The sequence below is a fragment of the Taurulus bubalis genome, assembly GCF_910589615.1.
Source record: "Taurulus bubalis genome assembly, chromosome: 11".
Taxonomy (NCBI): domain Eukaryota; kingdom Metazoa; phylum Chordata; class Actinopteri; order Perciformes; family Cottidae; genus Taurulus; species Taurulus bubalis.
This window is the reverse complement of record NC_136599.1, coordinates 21,298,288-21,316,845: the sequence shown is the minus strand read 5'-3', so window position 1 is coordinate 21,316,845 and position 18,558 is coordinate 21,298,288. Positions and strand designations below refer to the sequence as shown.

The 18,558-nt window shown below is 43.3% G+C and overlaps 1 protein-coding gene across 1 annotated transcript; it reads right to left on the bottom strand.

Annotated features, from left to right (window-relative positions):
- Positions 1 to 143: 143 nt before the first annotated feature.
- On the bottom strand, positions 144 to 17,446 carry plekhm2 (pleckstrin homology domain containing, family M (with RUN domain) member 2). Its single transcript, XM_079226225.1, has 20 exons — positions 17,374 to 17,446; positions 15,235 to 15,341; positions 14,800 to 14,909; positions 14,589 to 14,688; positions 14,304 to 14,391; positions 14,029 to 14,203; positions 13,077 to 13,136; positions 11,450 to 11,729; positions 10,626 to 11,354; positions 10,461 to 10,530; positions 9,817 to 9,907; positions 9,463 to 9,527; positions 8,451 to 8,539; positions 8,134 to 8,266; positions 7,324 to 7,514; positions 6,614 to 6,679; positions 6,093 to 6,252; positions 4,594 to 4,773; positions 3,686 to 3,802; positions 144 to 3,571 (listed from the first exon to the last, which is right to left on the bottom strand). Exons 1-20 carry the CDS (start codon positions 17,431 to 17,433, stop codon positions 3,434 to 3,436), a joined length of 3,009 nt encoding a protein of 1,002 aa, XP_079082351.1. The 5' UTR covers positions 17,434 to 17,446; the 3' UTR covers positions 144 to 3,433.
- Positions 17,447 to 18,558: the final 1,112 nt, after the last annotated feature.

Genomic DNA, 18,558 nt, shown 5'->3' with positions numbered 1-18,558 from the left:
TCAGTGCATGTGTGTACTTCTTCATTGTCCTGCAGACTTGTTCCTTCCTGCGCAGGAATAAACCCTTTTAAAAAGTTAACACAAATTTAAAAAAATTGTGTTAAAAAAAACAACCACAATTTTATTCACCACAGGAGCCGAGGTTTCCTTTACATTTATTCAGTCACGACGTCCAGCCACAAAAAAGGTATATTTGTACATTCGTCACCATTATGAACAGTGTAAAACCTTCTGGACATGCACGTACTCATGTGTGTGTACAGTATGTTATATATGATTAGTGCTCTATTTACAATTCAATTTAACCGCTAAACATCATACATATATTACATGCAGTAATACTGTTGCGAACAAAATCAAAAAGGCGCTTTTCCCCACAATGCATCACTAAGAAGATGTTGTCCACCATTGGCCAGCAATGTCCCACATTCAAAACTCTAGACTTACTTTTTCTTTACACACACACACACACACACACACACACACACACACACACACACACACACACACACACACACACACACACACACACACACACACAGCTGATTCTTTGTTGTTAATCCAACAAACAGTTCAAGTCCAACTATTGCGCGCGTGTTCTCTCCCGGGTCAAAAGGTCCTGAAGGAATCCACTGGGAGAGATGACTTTAACGACACAACTTACCAATGCTATGTTGGAAACCCACAAATTATTAAAAAGGACTTTTACATAAAACCGTTTTCCAACATGTAATATTACTTTGCAGCCTTGTCTGTGTGCACAAAATAACTTCATAATGCTGCATCAAACCAAAATAGAAAAGAGGGATTTTAAAAATATTAAAATTAGAAGAAAAAAAGAAAAGAAAACGGCAGCGTTTAAAAACTAAAACACACGGTGAGTGTTAAGGTTCTGGATGTGACGTACCTTTTCCACCTGAGATTAGATTTTTTTTGTAAAAAAAGCAGGAGACGAATGCGACCAAGTGGCACTTAGAAAGGCTTAAAGCACTGATTAATGCTGACATGACGGTAACACAGTGGGACTGAGAAAGACATCTTGTACATACAATAAATAAGTGGCATATGTATCGGGCTGGGTGTCATTACAGAGTTCAGGAAAAATAAATAAACCCAAATTGTATTAATTGTACTAATTTAATAACAATGAGCAAGCATTTTGTGCCTGAATGTAATGCTGAATTCAGAATTCAAGGAGAGCGTATCTCGAGAGTGTCACAGTTGATATCCAGCCCCTACATACTTTGACTCATATTTTGAAAAGAAAAGAAACCAGAACGTGTTTTGTTTGAGTGCTACAATGCACAAGTCCCACAGTGCGAGGCCACCACAAAAAAGGAAAAACTGTGCGTCATTTAGTGTAAAGCTTTTTTGTCCAGTTCGAAAAGGCAACATTGTCATTGCAAAAAGAAAACCCCGGCTGATCTCAGCCTTGTAGTGAAAGCAGTTCGACACCGTCATTGATTGACTAGATCAGTGTGAATGTTGAGGGCAGATTGAAACACACGCACGACCATCAACTGACTAGAATTTGTATGGAAGGTTTGGTTTAGGGTCTTCTTATTCTTATTCCTTTTCCAAGTAAAGCTTTGATATCACAGGCTACTTAAAACATTAATCTGCTTAGAACAGCTGCAACACATGTCTGTTTAATGTAAGAATTTTCTTTTAAACAAATGTCTGCGAAGTCACCATCTATAGGGAGTAATCAGCTACTGTGAGGTGACGCACTGTGTTTGCGCATAGGGCCCACTGATGACAGACCCTTGCATTTCTAGTATTATGAATTCCAGGGGAAAATCACAAGCGGTGTTAGTGGCCATTAGTGGTTAATTTCCATCCCTCCAAAAAGACACCTGCAATTGCTGCTTACAGCCACAGGGTGCCGCCAAAGAGAGTGAAACAGAGGTTTTTGAGATTGTAACTTTAAGGATTCTATAACCATCAAACATGGTCTTGTACACACTAAATGACTTGTGTGGAAAGGGGTTTTCTAATGTAGTGGACTGGCCAGATCACACTGTACAGCACAGGTGAGCCGAGACAACCCGTAGCTCTCGGTCAGGAACATTTTCTTCACACTGACCGGGATTATTCCTCCATACTTGGACACGCAAAAGGGGAAGTGCATGTCAGACGTCATGTGAGTCACTCAATTAAATAACTTAGTAACAATTGTTCCCACTTTCTCTGCAAAACGTCATACAAAAAGCACGTTATGATATGAAAACAAAACCATAACTGGTACCATTAGAAAAAGACTAACAGGAAAAACAATGTGCAAGTCTGCATGGAAGCCTCCACTCGTGTCTACAGAGTGGAGGTAAAAAAGGCAAGTCTGTTGCATTTCCTGATAGGTGTTTTTTTCTTCTTTCTTCTGTTTTAATCAACGTGTGACAACGTTTAAATCGGTGAAGAAAGTTGTCAGATGGAGCATGAGCATGTCCTGTACAGTGCAACGGTTCAGCATCCAGATGTTCTTCGTATCGAGATCCTCACTCTCTCGAGCTCAGAGATTCAGGGATACACAAGGATTCAGTGTAGAGCCATGTGCCCTTAGACGACCTTAAACTGAATGTCAGACACGTTACACAACCATCAGTGATTATGCGTCGGTACTGTACATTGCTGTACATCTGCTCTTTCATTGTACCGGTTCGGTGAAACGTCTTGTAACTGGTACCAAGCAAGGAGTGACTTAGTATCTCCACACAGCTGTGTGACTTGTGCCGGTCAGAGAGCGTTGCCTCTGTGTGCCCAAGGCAAGGCACGCTGCTGGTAACGGGTCCTCGTCTTCCTCCCCGCTCAGCTTCCTCAATGTACTAAATGTGCGTTTCGTCATCGGCCCCGTTTACCTCTCAAAGTCGAGGCTTAATTTGCGGAGACAGAATTCTCAAACTCAATTCAGCGGGATATATTGGAACGCACGCTGTAACGGTGACATTATGTGCGTTCTACAATTATCCATCGGCATTTCCTGCAGGACATTTTCCATACGGAGAGAATAATGATAGAATAACGGGAAAGAGTCATATCATTTGACCCCAAATGTTTCTCTTGGTTCAACAGATTCATTCTGCGTCGCTGCTATATCTTGATAATAAATAAAAAGGACTAATGGCAATGCGTCACTAGAATCAAGTACAAATCTGTTTGTATTGTTCGGTTAATATTGATTCATTTCAAGTGAGAATGTCCTGCTGTTGCATCGCTACTTCTGCAGGAAGTTTCTCTGATGGAGACGTTTCATCAGGGAACCAGCGGTGCATCAGCCAATAACCGCGTCGGATTTTCAGCTCAGTTTACAGTGACAAAGACTGAATGCCAGAGTTAACTCTGTCTATCCCGGAACTATATCAGACCTCTTAACTATCAGCCCGTCTCAGTGACCACCCAACAGGTAAAAGTGTGTGCGTGCATGTGTGTGCGTCTGTCAGCACCAGGGTTCGCGCTGGGCTCGGCCTCGGGCCAGACTGTCTGCTCTCTGCCAGGCGCTATTCATCAGGGCGAGGGCTTCACTGCAACGCTTCTGCACAGGCGGATCCAACACTTCTCTGTGGGGAAGATTTACCTGTGTATGGTGAGGACATAAATGAGGGTTTAACTCAAGCCACAGCCAGCAAGATCGTAAATATTTTTCGGACAGCAAATACTGCAATATTACAGATTTTGTCTATCTTCCCACCTGGTAAACAGCCCTCCATGTGTGATCTAGCGCCTCCAGCAGTCGATCTCTCTCCTCACAGCCGCTGAAGTACAAAACCCACGGAGGAAGGAACTGGGTCCGATCTGCCGCAAACTCCTACAGAGTGGGAAAGTTGGATGGCTTTCATTAAAAGGTCTTAAATCCCAGGACCACATACTGGTAAACTGGTGTGTAATATATATATATATATATATATATATATATATATATATATATATATATATATATATAGTTCAATGTTCACACCTTTAGATACACAGAGTAAAACTACACTTGAAAACTAAAGATGCTACCTGAGGATGTAACTAATTAACTAATAGATAAAGTCTGTTCAGTAATGCACTACCTGGTCTCAATCAAGATTGTTCATGAATAAAATATTATACCTCACAATTTACTTGTTTGAACTAAAAAACGATGCAGTGGAAGGTACTTCATGATAAATTGTACTTTAACTAAACCAAAGACCCAGCAGGTCTCAGAGGTTTGAGGAGACGCCTGACCCCGTTAGCTGAATGCTTTTCAGACCAGAGTAAGTTAGTGCAGCGTGATGTGTGGCGTGTGTCTTAAGTGCTTATGAAGGCGGGACCCCTTGTTCGACAGGAAATATTATATTTACATTAGGATAGCATGGAGAAGCTGGTACTTTCTTGCATTTTTTTTATTTTTTATTAATTTATCTTCTTAATCTGTGAAATATCTGCAACAAATATATATATTTGTTTATGTTACCACTAAGAAAAAGCACGTTCCTGAGAACGCAGGAGAACTTAATAACATCAAACATTACAACTGTGTAGCATATACTTATGTACACATAAAGTAAGTCTAATATAAATCCATACACTGTACTAACTCCAAGAGAAGCTAAACAAACGCCCACTCACAATGATGCAGTACTTCTTGTCGGCCTCCAGGCTGACGGAAGTGACATCACAGATATCGGCGCTGCCGAGCGAACGGAAGAAGCTGGTCTGACAGTCCTGATGGCAGGTCAGCAGCTTCCTGTCCGTCATCACCAGGCAACATGGGATACATGGAGTGGGGGCCAAACCCTGGGGGATGACCTGCAGGCATAGCGGCTGTAATTTAATTATACCTTCATTATGGACACCAACATCTGTAGTAGCAAAGTCCTGGTAAACTTCTTTTTAGGGCGGAAAACAGCCTGCATGTGCCCATATGCAGGGATGGGCTGATGTAAAAGAAATGTCATTACGGATTGATATTTAACTAATTGCCGTCCTAATGAACAGACTGTGTGACATTTATTATGGTCCGTCTGTCTAGTGCAGGGGTCAGCAACCTTTCCTATCCAAAGAACCATTTTGCCCTTTTTTCCACCCAAAAATGCTTTGTCTGGAGCCGCAAAAGCTATTTGATATCACAGCTTATAAAGTTCATATATAGTCATATTATATAAACAAAAACTATAGTTTGTTGTTTTTATGAAATTATAGAACAAGAATAAAGACAATTCTTGACATTGCATTGGTATCTTACCTGTTATAACTATCAAACTCAAAAAAAAAGTCATGTGTCGGCTACATTGAGGTAAAAAAAACGTCTCCAACTATGCGGATCTTGAGTCCTATCTATATTTGTGGCTCATGTGGTAGAGTGTTCGTCCTACAATCACAAGGTACCAGATTTGATCCTTGTCCTCCTCACGTGAGGTTTCTATTTTAAAACTCATATCTTTTGCTACGTTTACACTGAGCGTCATCACTACGCCAGACTTTTAGAGCACCGCAAATGGAGGAGGACGAATCCGTTTTCACTAGCGGACGCCTCACTGTCTCTTGAGCTGCCACAGAACCAGCAGCGGTAGTGGAGTTTGGAGACTTGGTCCACTTCCTGAAAGTATGTTTACTTTACTCAGTTTGCTGCAGCAGTTGAGAAATCGCTCTTCTTCGCTCTTCTGCAGCTTGATACTTTTCAGCAAATGCCTTATGCTTGTTCTGGAAGAGTCTTTCAACATTACACGTTGCTAATTTCTCGCCACAAACCAAGCAGACGTTGGCAGTGAAAGCAAATGAATACGTCCACGCAGAATGAAACTCTACTTTTCTCTGTGACTTTTTTTATTTATCCGTTGATAGTTTAGCGAGGGCGGGGCTCTGCAAATCACGAGTAACCCACCTGCAGGGAAAGGTGCTTGACAGCATAATAGGATGTGACTTTTTTTTTTTAAACAATATTTAAACTTTTATTTTCAGTGACCCAATATCACCTCAAACTCCAAGATAAGAGGAGTTCCCTTTGGAAGATTTTCCACTGGGCAAAAAAAAAAAAACGACCCCTGGTCTAGCGTCTATTAAAAGTTTGAGATGCATGCAACATTAGAAATGTAATCGCATGATGTATGCGCGGTACAACTCGTTACCCCTTTGGAGACGGACTGGCACAGCAGCAGCATCCAGTCGGCCATGTCCTGCTCATTGTTGGCGCTGAGCTCCAGTGCCGGACGCTCCGTCAAGACGACGTGGAAGGCGTGGGGACGCTCGGTGCTGTTTGAGCGACGACATCCTCCACAGTGTTCTCCTCTGTTGGACACAAGCACGTGAAAATACAAATCAGTGTATACCATTTTCTCAGCGCGCTGTTTGCTGCTTTTGAACATATAAAGGCCTTCACATTTTAATCAGCTCTAGTCTAACGGGCCTTCTGATAAATCCTTGAAGGAAGAAAAAAGTGAGTAAAAAAGAAGATGGGAGACGATTGAATTCCATTTCACTGCTCCAGCTTCATGGTCTTGCCTCACTGCTCACTCGGTCCTGACTTACTGGGACGCTTGAATAGAGGAGAGGTGTGGCGATGCTATCAGTAACACTGCGTTATCCTGCGATGACGGGTCAAAATGTCCGCCGCGAAAAAGGGATGATCTTTCAGCCAGTTGGCGCTTACCCCATAGTGACCGACAGCAGAGGCGTCACATCAGTTCTTTCGGCATACAGGTACAGAATCCCCTTGCTGCAAGGAAAGAGAAGCGCTATTCATATATTCACCTAATCAGACGTTTATATTGCAAAAATATCGTTTGTTTTCATATTATATTCAGTTTAGGGCTGAACAATATGGAAACACATTGCGCCGTTTTTAAATGCATCAACCTGGTGTACAGAAAAATGAAGAGGATGATTCTATAAAGGACCTTGTGCTCTGGTAAAATATGTAATCATGAACACATTGGCTGAGTAAATGATGACTACACAACAGAGACACGCCACTGGACCAGGGCTGCTGTAAAGCTCCCTGTTCCCAATGCAATAGGAAACAGACAGCCTGCACTGGCGTTTTATATCATACAATGTGTACCTCTGGACAGATTGGCAGGAAATCTGCCGGACTGCTTTGCTCCAGACATAAAACAGAGCTCAAGTCTGCCTGGCAATAGCAGACAGCCTGAGGAAATACAACGTCGGCCTTTTTCACTTATTAAGTAGATTGCGGGGAATATGGTACATGTGAGCTACATTTTTGGCATTCGACACACACTAGTTTGTTAGCCATCAGTCCTAAAGGCAATAAATAACTATTCCAATGGTGACATGAGTATAGAACCCAGTTGATCTCAAGCTGACCGGGATACTGGTGTGTGTGTGACCTGCCCATACCTGAGCACAAGGTAGCAGCTTTTCCACAGCTCTTTGCCCAGGTAGGTGCTTCTCGCCCGGTACTGCAGAGCCCCCTCCTTGGTGCTGGAAGGCCGTCCAGAGATTGGTGGGCCACCCAGTGGTGACAAAGTCATGTCCATAGGATCCTCCCAGTGGACCAGTGAATACAGTTGGATAGACACTTCACATACCTGGAGAATCAGGACCAGTATTAGTTTGCCACGGCTTTGAAAGACAGCCAAAGAACAGGAAGGTGGCAAGGAAATTATCTTATCATAGGGGACCCCCAAAAAGAAATACTAAGATGTGACTGCTGCTTTTTCAAAGTAAATTCAAAGTGTAAATGCTATTTTTCAACCTTCAAGGCGGCCATTTTTTTCAATTCATATATAATATAAAAAAAAAAAAAGTATTTATCACAGTGAGCATCGTGTTTGATATTTTGTTGTCAATATTGCATGGCGATGGCATTAAAAAGAAATATATACAAATATGATTAAATGCATTTTTACCCATTGAATGCATCTAGAAATGTAAATCATGTGCATTTGTGAGTGTTACAGTTTGACACAAACTCGCTATGTGATTTGTGATTACTTGTGTCATGGATTTTTGATAAAGGTTTCTGTTCTTTCACGTGAGTGTCTCGTAGAGTCAAAGGCTGGAAAACTCTGAACTAGTAAAGGAAAACTTCACTGAGATTTTGTGAGTTTGTCTTATGATTAATGGTTGATTAGTAACATGGTTGAATCATTTTATCTGTAAAGACCAGAGCTGATACAGTAAATGAGAAGTTTAACGCGTCTGTACCTCACAGTGGGACTCCTGGGAGACAAACTTTGTGAGAGCTAGTTTTTCCATGGTAGCATCCGTCAGCACAGGGGGGTAAGGAGGCTCACGACAACCCTTCACCATGGCTGACTTGAGAACAGACAAGAACCACCTGTAGATGGAAAAGGATAGATAGGATAAGTTCAACAATCCATTTTGTGACGTGTCCCGTGTGGCTCACAACATACCATCATATAGACACATGAACAGGGACACGAAAAGTTGCACATTGCTCGCAAAAAACTGTTCATGCGAGAATCAAGAAACACGAGGCAGATACACACAGGTACACTCACTGAGTCAGAGAGGCATCAGCTGTGTCCAACAGGAATTTTCTCCGTCTGTTGATGCAAACCACCGTCACTGTCTGTTGGTCAAGGCCCACCTAAAGGAAAAATAGCATTGTAACTGATCCATCAGACACCAAACTGACGTTGTGCTCCACTACCCAGCTGTCACATCCTGCTGGAATCTACATAGTTCATAAACGTCCTGCAATTAACTCTGCATGGATCACGTTTCGGACCATGCAGAGCTGCCTGTGAGGGCTGCCGGCCAAACGGCTACTATATTATATACATCTTTTATTGTAATATAATTGGTGTAATTAACAATTAGCATTGCGCTGTGGAGTGTACCTCTGAGAACTACAAACCGCCACTTCAAAACATGCTCGCATGATGATAAAGAAAACATGCCTAGTAGTATTATACCATGAATACAGAAAGTAGCACTTTAGTAGCACTTAAATGGCACTTACTTATAGCACTTTCTAGTTTGGCTTTCTTGAAGAAATTGTTCTTTCTTGATTCTTGTTGTTCTGAGTTTGTACTCATGGTTGAATGCACTTATTGTAAGTCGCTTTGGATAAAAGCATCAGCGAAATGAAATGTATTGCAATCAAGTCCCACCCCCACAAGAATCATTGTCAGTGTTTCACAGCTAGCTACTTTCCCCGAAAGCCTATCAGAGTTGAGGTTCTCCCAACGTCAACGAGTATCAGAAATGGAAGACACCCGGAGCTCTATGGCTCAATGTCAGTACTGTACGGAACAAAAAAGGAGATGGCTTCGAGAAAGATTACGGAAGAAGTGCTCCCATTGGTTGTTACGGGGCGAATATTCCCAAGTTGCAAAAGACACCCCAGCAGCCGGAATCACGAAAATCAAAAAATCGGCTTGGCTTTTGGTCTCAACACACCTTAATTAGACCGTAAGAAGACAACATGAAAGGGTTTGTGGAAGCATGCGTGTGTAAAACAACAGCAGCCCCAAGCCATGGACACGTTCTGTTGTGGAGGACTCTTACTGAAATATAGTCCAGCTCATTATAGGAGACGGCCTCTTCCACTGTGTAGGGCTTCTCTGCTGCACCTGTGGAGGAAAACAAAAGTACAACCATGACGTGCAGTGAGCACATGTTAATGTTAAGTACTTTCTGCCTAAGAATAACTTTATTTAAATACAATGTCAAATAAACTCTCTTAGCATTGCTAGTACGGACGGACACCATCGCTTTACGAAGTTAAAATTGTATTCCCTAAATGTCAGAAAATGTAAATGTTTGTTTCCAATGTGTAAAAAAAAAAAATCAAGTTTGTCCTAATTTAGAATCTGCACTAGTAATAAAAGCCAATACATGCTGGTTTTTTTAAGCACTTACCCTTCCTCAGCAGGTAGATGTAACAGTCAGTCAGCAGCAGGTAAAGGGGCTGCAGGTCCCCCTCCATATGGCCTGTGCTCATTCTCATCATCTGAAAATAACAAAGACAAATGCGGTCAAACGTCTGCATCCTCCACATCCATCTGTGTCAAACTGTTGTGTTCACAAGTGATGGCTTCTGGCAACTGGATAGCAACACTGTAGTACAGCTGTAGGTTCTCATCATTTATCACAAACCAGTGCACTTGATACTTACAATATGTAGGCTAATTAAGCTAATAATAAATCTGCTTTTTTGTTTGTGTGTGTGCGTGTGGATGCTTAACAAGCGTATACCAGACGGGTACATTGCTACAGCCTGAGAAAAGGCAGTTAAAAGGAAACTGGCAAACTGAGACCTTGCAACACTTCCACTGAGCAACAGTCTCCAAACCACTTCTTCCATGTCAGAGTTAAACAATACAAAAACTGTCTTAAAGACGTGCAATAGATGATCCATTTTTTCTAGACGACTTTTCTGACTGAAAGACCATGACATTGCTGTGCTGCTTTATTTCTTTAAATGCTACGATTTGATTAATACGTTCAAATTTCTCCAAAGGATGTAACTTCAAAATAAATAAACAACAAGTTTCTGTCTTCACCTTGAAGAGCTGCTCCTCGTTCTCTCTGAATACATGAATCATGAGAAGAAGCAAGTGATTGTTGTCAACACTGAAATATAAATAATGAAGAACATTAAACATACTTTGAACAACATTAAAACAACAAACAATGTGTGTGTTTTCTTGTTTTTAGAAACTCCTTACGTAAACTCTGCAGGATGAGAATCCTCTGCTTCCTCAGCAAATGCATTATTGCCAGTGTCCTCTCCTTCCTCTGAGTCTTCCTCCCCTGACTTCATCTCGGGCTCCTGTCCTGCCGACGCTTTTGCATCTCCTTTATCTTCAAGGCCACCTGAAAGAGTTTGCGATTGGCTATGCTCTGCAGAGTCATAGTGGCCACCACCAGTGGGAGTAGAGTCTGAACTGTTGGAGGTAAAGCAGCATAAGTCTGAAGGCACAGGAGGGGCCTGCAGGAAGAGAGACGCCTCTCCTCGAGCGGGGGCGGGCGGCTCACCCCCGGAATCCTCTCGAAAGGGCTGCTGCGTCGGGGGCTCGGGACCCCGGTCACTGCTTTTCTCCTCCCTCTCCCCTAGTCGCTCCCAGGCCTCCTCCCCGTCCAGAGGCCCGTTGAGCCGGTCCATGACGTCACGGAGCGGCTGGCCCACGGTGTCCATGGATGTGTCCGTCATCTCCGGGAGCCGTAGGAGGCCTTCTACTCCGTCCTCGTCCCCTTCCTCCACGACCTCCGAGCCCACCCGGCTTCTCCTCAGCTCCGCCTCGGCATCCAGCTGAACTAAAGTGCCGTTTAGTGAATCCACATCCTCCGACGACATTTCCATGTGCTCAGAGGAGACAGAGTTTTGGAGGCTGCTTGTGGAATCTGTGGAGCCCCTCCCACGCCGCTTCTTGGCTGGTTTCCTTCGTCTGGCCATCCTGGAGGACCAGAGTGGTTAGCTGTGGCTCCTCCGCTGCAATACAACACAGAATGTGAGCAGACGGGCCTGAAACTGAACAGGTTGCTACTGTACCTGATGACCTCCAGCTCGTTGCCGGTGCTCTCCGTGTCATATCCAGCGGTCACGGCGTTGAGGCAGCTGGCCAAGTGAACCGGGGTGACGTTGGCGGAGGGGTTGGTGTCCGAGTCCTCGTTGAAGGGGTTGTGTCTGTAGGTCGGGCTGTGCGGAGCAAGCTGAGTGGCTGCCTTCATCTTGAGAGTGCCAGTAGAAAGGACCACCGTGTCGCTGATGACCGTCTGGGGATCAGAGCCACTGGATCGTGGGCAGCTGGCCTGGTCAGTCAGGTCACCTTCTAACATGGAAAGTGACACCAAGAGCTGAAGTAGTAGTCACCCACATTTAGTTATAAATATACATGATTACAAAGAACTTTTGCTGCCACCGTCTCGTCGGTAAGTTGAGTGAATTTACCACAGAAAGTAATTTAAAGTTAAGTTGTTTCTATCCACATTCTGAATTTTTAGTCACCAATAGAAAGTTGACCAACGAGACATTTTCACAAAAGCTCTGTGTGTTTCTTCATCAGCATCGAGCACGAACAAATGTTAGAGGCTGCGGCATCCTTTGCAGTTCTTTGGCAGGGTCAGAGGCACAAAACGCAATGCGTAACACATTAAGTAGCGCACGGACAGCAGCTTTCTTCGCGGCACAGGCCTGGGTTAAGCAATACCTCTGCAGTTCGAGATGGGTCCCACTAAAGAGCAATTTCACTCATGCTGCTTCCATTAACTACTTTTCTTAACAGCTATATGAGTCATCCAAACTACAAAACACTGACAGGCTCACTTCAAGCTGATGCAGTAATAATTTCAATAGAATTTGTGTTCTTGACTGCTACCGCACACTGCAGTGGAGCTGAACCGAGGCCAGTGCCACATGTCACACAGGAAGAGGACAACACACCAGACAAAACAGACAAACAGGGTGTAATTGAGGCAGACTGGATGAGGTGAGTACCAGGCAGGACACCAGGCGGTTATCTTGTTGCGGTAAATCAAAAAAGGACAGAGTGAGAAATTGGATCATTCCCAAGATGAGCAACGCGTGCAGAGCATGACAGATAACGGCTCCGAGTGACACCCAGCACTGAAGGCCCAGCGAACCGAAGCGCTGCTCTTCCTCCCAAACTTACCTGTTAACTTATTAACTGTGATGACGCCTCGTGACTTTGTTCCATAATTCAACTCATACAATGATCATTAAGAAAAGATTGGCTCTCACATTTTACTAGCCATTAAAACACTACTTAAGAAGGTATTCAGGTAGTTCATACCTCATGTTTAAAGGAGGTTAATGTAAAGGTTTGTGAATTAAGCCATCCCCCCTATTTAATGTCTATCAAATCTAGTTGTACAGTGATCAAAGTCATATGTCTTTATGTCAACGTTAAATCCAAACACACATCCCCTCTGACTGGATCCATTCCCCAAAATTACCCCACTTTTACCCCAGCCCGTTTGATCGCGTTCTAAGATCAGCAATCTTTTGCACCAGCTAGCTGTACTTTACATATCAACATGTTTAATTACTGACTGGCGTACACAGCATGCATTACGCACAAACTGAGGGATGGCCATGCCAGAAAGGAGGGAGAGAGGGATAAAACGTCAGGAAGGGGATGGGTTGACCATTGTCCCACCTTCCCAGTCTGCACTTGGCAATGACTGCAACACGGGGAAGATGTCACCGAAATCATAATCTAAAAAAAAGAGGAAGGATGACATTCAATATTAGAGAGAGAGAGAGATGTGGAGTGGAGAGTGGAGATTACAATGGAAGAGAAAAATAACATGACATATGGTATATGGAACAGCAGAATCGATGTGGTAGAATAGACAAAGTGGGAACTAAAACTAAAACAGGGAAACTGACTCAGTACTTTGTGCAGAGTGATGAGGAAAGCATTCAGTGAGCGTTGCAAATCACCCCAATGAGAACATTCTGGAACATCTGGGCCACTGGATGCCAAGTGATCCATTTGAGGAAATGAACTTTGGTATTTGTGAGTCACAAGAGTCTGCGAGGATCAATCTGACTTCTGCTTCTACATGCCATCAGCTTGACATCACTTTCTAATTTGTGCCAAAGCGTACGAATGTGTTCTTGTGGCGTGATCCAATCATGTACTCGAAATAAATGCTGCCAATCTGCGTTAAGAGTTACATCATGATTAGCACTATAGTGTCTAGACTAGAAGCACTCAGAGACATGTGGAACTGACACTAGCTTTAGGATGAGGCTAATTCAAAGGAGAGCAGTACTGGCTGGTCAATAGTGATTCAGAATTAAAAGCAAGTATGGGTCCAAATGATTATTACATGTATTAAGTTAATAACGGTGTGTGTCTCCTAAAAGTAGACAACCACTGGTGATCAAGTGACGCAAAGGGCCACAAAAAAAGCTTTTCCGAGCCGATACTGTGGATTGGTATCGAGAAATATATTATTATTATTATTATTATATCACTATCAGCAAAAATAAAAGGATTTAAGATTTGTTAATCTCTGACTATGACCGCCGTTAAACACTGAAGAACTTTGATGGCATCGAAGCCAACAAAGAGTTAAATCGGGACACACCCGACTGCTGACCTTCACTGGAGGGGGCGATGGCGCTGTCGTCCCACTCAAGGTTGGTGGAGGTGAGGGAGGTGAAAGAGTGCAGGGACAAGCTGTCTGAGCTGGGGAGCCTTTCCTCAAAGTCCAGCAGGTTCTGGGGTTTGTAGTAATCTGGCATGTAGGGGGCTACATCCAGATAGGGCACGTCCTGTACCAGACGGACCCAAGAGGAAAGAAAACGTTACAAACATGCTGCTCACATTTCGGAGCTGCATTTCTATCGATGTTGTCATGAAACGCATGCTTACCAGCTCCAGGTCAAAGCGAATGAACTCCAGGCCGGACACCAGTGTGAGGAAGAGCGCGAGGTGGTCATCACTGCAGACCAGTGCGTTCCTAGCAGAGAAGAGAATCTGTTAGCTTCAGGTGAGCGACAGACACCACAAAAAAACTAGAGTACATCCATTTGTTCTCTCACAATCACAGCAAGTAATGCCTGAAATGCAACTTCCACTTGTTACATAACAACAATTTGTAAATTCAGAATTCCTTTTCTTTTAGGTAATCAAGACCAGGCTACCTGGGTCACTTACTTGAAATAGTACTTTTGCAGTAACGCTTGGTTCTCCTGAAAGAGGCGTAGATAGCTCTCCAAAGAGCTCTCACTCAATGCCAGGTACAGCCATGCTCGGCCTACACAGAAAAGAGAAGAGTTATGTTCTATACATTTAACCCATTGAATCATGATTGATTCTAAATACTGTGCATGCAAGTGGGTTTGACTGAGTGAGAGAGACGTCTCACTTCGACCAAGGTTGGTTGCTATGTGCTGAAGCTCATCTATCTGACGGACAGCCTCTCTCCTGGTGAAGTGAAGGACCAGGACCCAGTAGCCCGAGGAAATGTCCTGCAGGCTGTAAAGTAGAAAAACAGCAAATAGGGTCACAGGCGTGAGACGGAAAAGGGAGTAGAGTGATGACACAAGAGCTACACCTTCACAGAAATGGAACAGTAATGTACTCTGAAGCAGCCCCTCCTGGATCAATTACTTGTAACGTCGGTCTGAGAGAAGTCGTGATACATGTTACAGTCGACACGGACATGAGGTTGTGCAGAAAATACAAAAATAGGATATTTAACCAGATTGTTTTCATGACAAATAAAACAAGTCAGATTACAATTTGGTCCGTGCCCCTTTCCTCTTTCCAGTGTGCGGTTTACTGGCAGCCAGTCTCTTACCCATACAGCAAAGCATGGTCGAGGTGTTCACAGAGGCGCTGAAGGACCCGGTCGTGATTTCGGATGGCTGGAGTCTCATCTTCGCAGGCGGCAAAGTAACTCTGCAACTACAGAGAGACATGGTTCCAGTTACAAATAAATTGCAGTTATTTCTCAAAAACATGTATTTGGAAAAGCTACTACAAAAGGACAGACCTTTAAAGTTACACCGACTAAGCTATTACATTTGTGAACGTATCGGTTGGCTTTATTAGGGCGGTTGCAATTTACTACGTGTGCCAGGGTCACCATGCAGTGGACACCGTCATCTGAACTATGTTCTTATCAGTGACTCTTCAGCAAACTTGGTATGTTGAATCGTTCTTTAAAGAAGTTGGTGAAAGAGCTTTGTAAAACATGCAACACTGGCAATTATTAAATAAAAGAAATAAAGAAATAGCTTTAATGCAAACAAGCTACACTGTTAAGTACATTATTTTGGCTATGATACATGTCTAACCTGATTATCAAGTCCTCTTATTATTTTTGGCTCTGTGCTCCTGCACACTGGATTTGAAATAGAACAGGAACTACAGTGTGAGCATTTGCGGGCCTTTAAGGGTGCTGAACGGTTTCTACATCAATATGGGGTGAACGCTGGAATTGGGGCAATTTTTCGACATGATCCAAGGTTTTAGGACAGTGCAGCAGGACAATGATCCTATAGTGCAACATGCAGTCAAAGCAATCAAGGAATTCAGTTAAGTCCAACTAAGTATGTGTTTCACTGTTGGGATTTACTGCTAGAATTGCACTGCTGTAGCTCAGACTGAAGGCAAGTAACCCACAAAACAAGTAGCGAGTGAGCCGGCTGCAGCACAGGTCTGACAAGAGCATCACCAGAGAAGATACCAAGTGACTGTCAATGTCTGCGGAGTGGAGCCTTAAAGCAGAACCTGGTTGTAAAGGATATGCAACCCACGTGTGTATTTGGTCCCCTCAAAGTGGGACTACAATTTCAACATTGTTTATCTGGTGTGAATGTAATGAATTATCAAAAAGTGCCACTTTCACCCCTAAAGTCATTTTCAATGTGCTGCCGCACAGAGCAAAAGCAAACACTAAACTAAACTTATTTGATTGGAATAATTTACATGTTTAGGTAATAATTTACCTAAACATCTACATTTCGACTGACATACAAAGCGCACAACGTTACATGCAGGCAGCTCTGCTGAGAGGTAAGTGGCTTGTGCAGATGATGAGTGGTGTTTCATTATCATCCATCATCATCATTCTGCAAAGTGCTACAAACCCTTAAGCATTGGAGTAGCTTTGAGGATTTTGACCGAAAGAAAAAAGGAATTTGTATCCTCTGACATGACTAAGCGATGTTTGTTTGAGGTCAATACTACTCTTTCTTGGAAGCTTGAGGCATACCCTAAGCACGTTCATGGTCCTTATGCAGTCTTTACAATAGAATAAATATAATACAGGTATAGCTAATACGAGTAAAATGTATTAGAAAAGTGTAAATTAAGGAAGTAAGATGCAGTGTTGGGCTTGATTTATTGCATTGAAGAATGTTGGACTAGTAAAGACCATTCATAAATTAAAATGCACACAGTTTTTGGAAAGTGAATGCACAAGCAAGCAGAAAGTCCAGGAAGAAGATGCAATGCTGTCTGTCAAGGATGAAGAGAAAGTATTTCACAATCACATCAGGCACAAATGGACTAAAGGAAAATCTAAAACCTCCCATAACTCTAATGGAAATTAGGAGCAAAGATCTACTGTGCAGCTAAGTATGCGTGTCCCGATATAATGTTAGTTGCAGGTGTGTTTACCACACATACCGCAGTGCTACCGACACAGGGGGCTTTGATGCGCTACTGTACACCGTGGACAACAAAAAGAGAAACAGAAACCGTACAACATAAAAGTGAATTCAGAAATCGTAGAGAAACAGCCCATGTGCTATTTGATAACACCAGTAAGCGAAAGGCCCTCCCGTGACAGCCAGCGGGTCATGTCCCACCGACTTGAAAGTTGCCCCTCTTTGGCAGACAAAAGATGACCCGTCCGTGAGCAGGAATTCACGTGAAAATACTTCCAGTTTGGTGACAACGTTTTAACAGTGCCGACCAAAGCAGCGCTTACCTTCTTGACAGACAGGGAGATGTTTTCCAATATGCGGTCCTTTACTTTCAGTGGATCCATCACTGGTCCGCTGGCAGCTCGCTAGCAGCCGGTCAGCTGACTCCTGAGACAGAGCTCTTGTTTTGCTAAAGCTAACGCCCGTCTAAGCTAGCTATCCAGCTAGCGGACATTATCTCGCGAGCGGGCTGTCAAACCACCGACCCGGCGTCGGCTGTCAGTTTGTACGGGTTCAACACGACGGCGCCGCCGGTCCACAACCACCACGTTAATGCGGGGCAAGTGGCGCGAGAGGTCAACCGCTGTCAAACGGACCCGGTTATCCGGTTAGCTTTAGCCACGGGACTTTCTTAGCGCTAGACCTCAAGGTGGGGGTGGCTAGCAAGTTCTGGATCCAGGCAGGGATAACTTTTAGTAGCATTTGTGGTTATCATACTCCTAGTTTCACCAATGTAGTTACCTATTGTAAACTACTCCACGTTGCCTTTTGTCGCACGTTTGCCTGTATAAGTTTACTAATAACACCAAAGTCCCGGATGCCTGGGTTACTTTTTGCGCTGCTCTTACTGACCTAACGCCGTTTGAATGAGAAGTCTCAGTCGGTGGATTACGTCACCACTAGCCCCCAAAACGCCTTATTAGCACGTGGGAGGACTATAGCGACTGAACCGCGTTCAACATCTTGACTATTTCAAGTTTAACTTGTGTTTTATTATGTTTTATTTTCGTTTCCAGGACAGTACATCACTCTAACCGACAATACTATATTGGTCAGTCATATTTCAAAGCATTGTGTGAAATCACAAAGTACAATTATGTCACGTTACAGAAATGACAGGACTTTCTACTGGGTGGAATGTCAATATTTTATTGTCAAGATGACTCCAACTTTTTTGGAAACACTTTATCAAAAACAAATTATCAGTTGGCATATTCAGTGCATGTAATTACCCCCAATAAACTTTCCTGATCCAGAACATGTGGATGCAATTTCTAATATGGATTTATCTCAGGTTCCAAGGCATGTGCTCTACTTAGAAGATAATTTATCAAATGTAAAGCGACTTCATACAAACGTTGACTAACTGCGGGACACTTATAAGCCTTTGAATCATTTCAGAGTACAAAAAAAAACAAAAAACCCAACCACTGCATTACGTTCACACCTTTTGGCCTCCAGCCCCTGAT

Bases quoted from the DNA above. Each gene is read 5' to 3' on its own strand.
- plekhm2 (XM_079226225.1), bottom strand. From the start codon at position 17,433: ATGGATCCACTGAAAGTAAAGGACCGCATATTGGAAAACATCTCCCTG. The intron at 9,908-10,460 runs GTGAAGACAGAA...TGTTATTTTCAG, and splicing joins ACGAGGAGCAGCTCTTCAAG to ATGATGAGAATGAGCACAGG. The intron at 8,267-8,450 runs GTGAGTGTACCT...TTCCATCTACAG, and splicing joins GCTGATGCCTCTCTGACTCA to GTGGTTCTTGTCTGTTCTCA.